The sequence below is a fragment of the Trypanosoma cruzi genome, genomic scaffold, assembly GCF_000209065.1.
Source record: "Trypanosoma cruzi strain CL Brener 1047053516323 genomic scaffold, whole genome shotgun sequence".
Classification (NCBI taxonomy): Eukaryota; Euglenozoa; class Kinetoplastea; order Trypanosomatida; family Trypanosomatidae; genus Trypanosoma; species Trypanosoma cruzi.
Window position 1 is genome coordinate 1 of NW_001849455.1, and position 6,576 is coordinate 6,576.

A 6,576-nucleotide genomic window follows, 5' to 3' on the forward strand; every position below is an offset into this window, starting at 1 on the left:
CCCCCCCCCCAACGTTTGGAAGAACTGCCCGACCCCAGACGCAGCACGGGCACCGAGGACCGCCCACTGAACCCTGCAATTCACATGGCTCAGCGCCGGGAGAACCATCCCACGCACGTGGGTTGGTGACGGCATTGCGATTGCGGCGGCCTTTTTCGGGGGCGGGGTGGGGCGCCCCCTCGAGCATGCGGCGCCCGCTCCTCTGATGATTTTGTTTCCAGAGGCCAAGGCGCCCGTTTCATCAATACCTGTTCCTTGGGGCGGAGATTCGGCCGCACCAATTCTGACGGGAGGGGGTCTAGGGCCATTCCGATCCCGCGGCGTCTTTTAATTTTTGGCGGTTGGGACGCTATGCGAAGCTTTTTGCAACTTCATGGGGAAGGGTTCGGTGATGCGTTGGGTGCCGTTCTTTGCGCGGGTGACCGCGATTGGCGGGTTTGCCGGGGCTCAGCCCCATGGTGCGCGTAAAGTCCCTGCGCCGCCCCGGGCTCTCTTTCGGACCGCGAGCGGCACACAGGCCGGGAGGGTCGCAGTGTAACCCGGAAAGAAGGCCACGCCCTTCACGACTTGTTCCCCCAAGTGCCGAGATTACTTTTTTTTTTGTATTTCCTTGTTGCGTTTGCATGTTATCCATGTCATCCATGTTTCCTTTTTTTTTTTTTTTTTTCGTGTTAGGAATTTTTAAACGGGTTATTGGCGGGAATTTTTTGTGTGTCAATTTTTTTCTCTTTCTGTATGTGTTTGCGGCTTCTTGTGGCAACTTAAAAAAACAAAACGGATACACTGGGAAAGGGGATGGGCGCACTGGGAAGGAGAGAGAGAAAGGCGCACCCCTCCTTTATTCTCTCTATATACTTTGCGTGAGTGGTTGCTTGCTTTGGGTTTCAAGGGGCGGAAAGTGACAGCGCATTATTGACACACAACTGCCTGGTGGAGTGCATTTTGTCTCTTCTTTCTTCTTCACTCTTTCTTCTGCGAAGCCGTTTGAAGGTTTGTAGTGGCATTTTTAGTAGTTCTTTTTTGCTTTGGGTTGATTAGCGTTTTTTGTTTTTTTTTTTCTGGCCGCCAGATTCATGACAGGACGGAAGGGAATGGGGGAAAATAGGTCTGTTGCGCTACCTCTTCCGCCTCGGATTGACCCGTCGGAAGAACATTACCCTTTCTGCATTGTATGGACACCCATTCCTGTTCTTTCATGGATTTTTCCTTTTATTGGGCATGTAGGAATTTGCGACTCTGCTGGACGTATTCATGACTTTGAGGGTCCGTATCATATTGGCGTGGATAAAATGCTTTTTGGCAACCCGGCAAAATATTGGAATATTTCTAGAATGTATGTTCCAACGTTTTACTGTCCTCAGGGCGAGAACCCGCGAACGACGGAGGAGACGTGTCGACGGGAAGTGGAGGAATACGACGCCGCAGTGGAACGCGTTACGAAGCATTTTAGGAAAACCCAGTTGTACAACCTTTTTACAAATAACTGCCACTCTTATGTGGCCTGCGTGCTGAGGGACCATCCTCTCACCGCCGCGGGCTCGTTTAGTGTGTTTCAAGTCGCCTGGGGGCTTCTCATCCACGGTCGTTATGTGTCCGCCGGTCGTTTTTTTAGGGCACACTTTCCCTTTTTCCTTTTGGTGGTCGCAGTCGTTCTTTTTTGTGCGACACTTACTTGAAAAGGGTTCGTTGAGATACTCCTTCTTTTTGGTTTTGTTCCCAGAGGCCTGTGAAGGGAATGTGCGACGGGACGGAGCCATTTGGATGACGGCATGTCTTGTTGAATTGCCCGGATTCTTTACCCATGGCTTGATTATTGTTTCCAGCGATGGTACTGCATTGGGGTGCAGCGAGTGCAACTTGTTTTTGTTCGGTTTTTTTTTTTTTTCTGTCGTCCCGCTTACCCCCCGCTACTGCTACCACTAGTGGTCGTAGCGGCGCCCCCCGCACAGGGGAGGGGCCCGGCTGTTGCGGGACCCCGATGGCTGTCACTTTTTGAGGTTGCGACGAGAGCCCGGTCGTCGTGGATTGATTTGTGAACGAATTTTTTTATTGGCCTACGTGGGCGTTGGATAGAGCGTTTCCGATGTGTGGGGATGTTGGGTGTACGGGGCCAAACTGTTTGTACTCTTCATTGCCACGCCCTCCCTATTTGAGGCAGGGGGGAAGAGCAATGACTCATACAAGCGCTGGCTCGACGGTATTTATTTGAGAGATTGGGCATCTCTCCGTATATTGTGCTTTTTTTTTTTTTCTGAGTTGTCTGTGGGCGCGTTCCCATTTTCTACTCTTTGGGGAGGTGTGTTTGTGTGTTGTAATGAACTTCCGTGTAGTTGAGGTCGCGGAGCGCCCCCGCAGACGTCGAGGAAAGCAGGATAGGCTCGGAGAAGGGGCGAGAACAATGAAGTGGGTCCGGGCGTGGGGGGAACGACGTCATTCCGTGCAATGGCTTATCGTCCGGCGCTTTTCTCGGTTCATGGAGGAGGCCCGCGACCTCTGACCGGCGGCGCGGTTAACGCAGCGGTTGCTGAGGCCTTCAAAAAAACACCGAGGAAATGTTTAGAGTCGTGCTGGGCTTCCCAAAACCATTGCCGCCCCCCCAACAGTTTGGAAGAACTGCCCGACCCCAGACGCAGCACGGGCACCGAGGACCGCCCACTGAACCCTGCAATTCGCATGGCTCGGCGCCAGGAGAACCATCCCACGCACGTGGGTTGGTGGCGGCATTGCTATTGCGGCGGCCTTTGTCGGAGGCGGGGTGGGGCGCCCCCCCTCGAGCTGCTCCTCTGATGATTGTGTTTCCAGAGGCCAAGGCGCCCGCTTCATCAATATCCGTTCCTTGAGGCGGAGATTCGGCCGCACCAATTCTGACGAGAGGGGGGTCTAGGGTCATTCAGATCCCGCGGCGTCTTTTTATTTTGGGCGGTCGGGGCGCTATGCAAAACTTTTTGCGACTTCATGGGGAAAGGTTCGGTGGTGCGTTAGGTGCCGTTCTTTGCGCGGGCGACCGCGATGGGCGGGTTTGCTGGGGCTCAGCCCCGTGGTGCGCGTGAAGTCCCTGCGCCGCTCTGGGCTCTCTTTCGCACCGCGAGCGGCACACAGGCCGGGAGGGTCGCAGCGTAACCCGGAAAGAAGGCCACGCCCGTCACGACCTGTTCCCCCAATTGCCGGGATTACTTTTTTCTTTTTTGTATTTCCTTGTCGCGTTTGCGTGTTATCCATGTTCCCTTTTTTTTTTGCGTGTTAGGAAATTTTAAACGGGTTATTGGCGGGAATTTTTTGTGTGTCAAATTTTTTTTTTTTCTGTATGTGTTTGTGGCTTCTTGTGGCGGCTTAAAAAAACAAAACGCGGATACACTGGGAAAGGGGATGGGTACATTGGGAAGAAGAGAGAGAGAGAGAGAAGGGCGCACCCCTCCTTTATTCTCTCTATATACTTTGCGCGGGTGGTTGCCTGCTTTGGGTTTCAAGAGGCGGAAAGTGGCAGCGCATTATTGACACACAACAGCCTGGTGGAGTGCATTTTGTCTCTTCTTTCTTCTTCACTCTTTCTTCTGCGAAGCCGTTTGAAGGTTTGTAGTGGCATTTTTAGTAGTTCTTTTTTGCTTTGGATTGATTAGCGTTTTTTTTTTTTTTAGCCGCCAGGTTCATGACAGGACGGAAGGGAATGGGGGAAAATAGGTCTGTTGCGCTACCTCTTCCGCCTCGGATTGACCCGTCGGAAGAACACTACCCTTTCTGCATTGTATGGACACCCATTCCTGTTCTTTCATGGATTTTTCCTTTTATTGGGCATGTAGGAATTTGCGACTCTGCTGGACGTATTCATGACTTTGAGGGTCCGTATCATATTGGCGTGGACAAAATGCTTTTTGGCAACCCGGTGAAATATTGGAATATTTCTAGAATGTATGTTCCAACGTTTTACCGTTCTCAGGGCGAGAACCCGCGAACGACGGAGGAGACGTGTCGACGGGAAGTGGAGGAATACGACGCCGCAGTGGAACGCGTTACGAAGCATTTTAGGAAAACTCAGTTGTACAACTTTTTTACAAATAACTGCCACTCTTATGTGGCCTGCGTGCTGAGGGATCATCCTCTCACCGCCGCGGGTTCGTTTAGTGTGTTTCGGGTCGCCTGGGGGCTTCTCATCCACGGTCGTTATGTGTCCGCCGGTCGTTTTTTTAGGGCACACCTTCCCTTTTTCCTTTTGATGGTTGCAGTCGTTCTTCTTTGTGTGATGCTTACTTGAAAGGGTTCGTCGAGAGACGCCCTCTTTTTGGTGTTGTTCCCAGAGGCCTGTGTAGGGAATGTGCGACGGGACGGAGCCATTTGGATGATGGCATGTCTTGTTGAATTGCCCGGATTCTTTATCCATGGCTTGATTATTTTTTCCAGCGATGGTACTGCATTGGGGTGCGGCGAGTGCAACCTGTTTTTTTTTTTTTCTTTCTTTTCTGTCGCCCCGCTTACCCCCCGCTACTGCTACCACTAGTGGCCGTAGCGGCGCCTCATGCCTTTCCTTCGTCCTTTTCCGCGTTGTGGGAAAGCAAAAAAGGGAAAACAAGGCACCGGAGAGCAGCATTACTGTTTCGAGAGGCCGTGTTTTTGATGAGAAAGTGGGGAGGAAAGACGCAGAGCGCGCAGCCGCTTCCCGCACGGAAGCCGGTCACAGGTTAAAAAAACATTGTAAGGACAGCGCTTGTTTTCTCTGTACCACAAAATTTTCTGCAGGGAAGAGGCGGAAGCAGCAACAAAGTAACGCGATGGCCGTTGCTGCCGATTTTCGGGCCCATTCAAATACCCCCGCTCCTCGACCAGTTGTGCGCGTCAGTTTTTACTTATTAGAAAATTATTATTACTTTGTTCCTAAATGCCACCCCGCGCCGCTGCCCCACTGCCGCCACTCTCCCTGACGAAACAAAAGCAAAGGGATGGATTCAGCTGGGCGCTCCCTCTTTTTTCCTCCCCTCCCTTCTGTTTGCGTCCTCGTCTTTTGCTCTCGCTCCTTTAGTTTTTCCCATGCGCCGGTCGGAACCTGAGGTTGCCAATAATAGGGGGCGCGGAAGAGGAGAATGAAGATTGAACGGGATGGGGGCGGGCTCGCCAAGTGCTCGATGAGCGTTTACACCAATTAAGCGCATGCTTATGTATGCGCGTTATGCTGGCCACCATCGTGACGTGATCACTCCGTCCGAATTAGACATGTGTATATGTGTGAGCGTGTGTGTTCACAACTGTCACTGTAAAGGTCTTTCGGTTGGAGGACCCCAAAGGCCTGCCACCTCGCAATTTGGGAAAACGAAAAGAGGGTTACTAAAATGTCAAAAATAATTAAAAAACGTCCAGACGCCATTGGCTCCCTGATTCATTCAACCGCAGTCCTCCAAAATTTCAGGATATGTGATGAAATAATCGTAGAGAAATATATTCATCATGTCAGAAAATATTAAGTTAACGAGCCTTCTCGCAATCACTCTTTTTAGAAGGCCGCAAATCAGACAATTACGCCTTATTGTCTGAAAAAATCCCTTCATCCGCATTATATTTTGGCCCATGACCAAGACGAAAATACGCAAATAAAACCGCCGCAATAAGTACCAATAGAACCGTGCCAAGAAAGGCCCCAAGAACGGAGGCAGCATACTTATTATTTCCACCAGCTACTGGCACAGATGGGGGCACATTGTCGGCTTTCCACCCAGGAACATCCGCCCCAGCCCCCAACACAAGAAATCCTGCACTTTGTTCTGCGCCCCACTCCGTTTCCGACACACGGACACGAACCTGGATTGAGTACTTGCCATGTTCCTTGCCTCGCGGAATGCTGAGAACACAGAAAAGCTCCTTCTCCGTGGCATTAGTCACCCTGCAGAGAATAGGGTTGGCGGACGCGGCGTCACCCACAATCACATCGTTATACAAGGGATGCACAGGGTTAAAGTTCTTACCGCGAAAAATCACTTCCGCGCCTGTAACGCAGTTTACGCTCGCGGCAGCGCAGTTCCCCGCCGCGAACTCAACCAAAGGATCCGGTGGAAGGACATGAATCGTGTTGACGGCACCTTCCTCAAAAGGCACTGGTGCCTCCCCGTCCAAGAGAGAGACGTTCCAACCGCCCACGGTCCCGGCTTGAACCTGCATTTCGCAGGTCAATACACCGGTAGTGACTTTTTGGACAGCACACGTCGGGGCCGCCATTTTGTCGCCTCCCGAAACCGCAGGATTAAATCGGACAATATAGCTTGAGTCGGGAATAAACGTCCCAAACATCTCAAGGTCATCACCATTGCGCACGCTAAAAGGCCGTATAGCTCTCACGGTGGCCTTTGCGTGTGGTACGGGGCTCGACACACTCACGTTGACAACCTGGTTCACCACTTTGGAAGATTCAATTAGCACCGAATCTTGCTTGGACACCCCTTTATAGCACGAGAGGCAAATACAGAGACAACTGAGTTTGCCCGAATATCCGTAAAGGTCTTGTTTGAAGTACGCACTGACACTGGATGACAACACGGCAACACGGTCCAGTTGACTCTTGAGCGCCGCGGTGCACGCATCTGCATCGCACGTGGC

General features: G+C 51.7%; 3 protein-coding genes and 1 pseudogene across 3 annotated transcripts, besides 5 other annotated features; 3 read left to right on the forward strand and 1 right to left on the reverse strand.

The window, feature by feature from the left end:
• Tc00.1047053509645.5 lies at positions 1–582 on the forward strand (annotated as a pseudogene; the record flags this gene model as incomplete).
• Positions 1–2,456: a sequence feature (heterozygous, Esmeraldo-like haplotype).
• Tc00.1047053509645.10 (hypothetical protein, conserved) lies at positions 1,074–1,676 on the forward strand (the record flags this gene model as incomplete). The annotated part of the gene is made up of 1 exon (XM_799656.1): positions 1,074–1,676. The coding sequence occupies one exon, from the start codon at positions 1,074–1,076 to the stop codon at positions 1,674–1,676; it is 603 nt and encodes a 200-aa protein (XP_804749.1).
• Positions 2,457–4,508: a sequence feature (areas not merged during assembly with more than two copies in the genome that could not be assigned to a particular haplotype).
• Positions 3,647–4,249, forward strand: Tc00.1047053509645.19 (hypothetical protein, conserved; the record flags this gene model as incomplete). The annotated part of the gene is made up of 1 exon (XM_799658.1): positions 3,647–4,249. One exon carries the CDS (start codon positions 3,647–3,649, stop codon positions 4,247–4,249), a length of 603 nt encoding a protein of 200 aa, XP_804751.1.
• Positions 4,509–4,567: a sequence feature (haploid, non-Esmeraldo-like haplotype).
• Positions 4,568–6,072: a sequence feature (haploid, Esmeraldo-like haplotype).
• Positions 5,503–6,576, reverse strand: Tc00.1047053509645.30 (hypothetical protein, conserved; the record flags this gene model as incomplete). Its single annotated transcript, XM_799657.1, has 1 exon — positions 5,503–6,576. A coding segment is annotated over one exon (1,074 nt), but the record flags the coding sequence as incomplete, so codon positions are not given.
• Positions 6,073–6,576: a sequence feature (areas not merged during assembly with more than two copies in the genome that could not be assigned to a particular haplotype).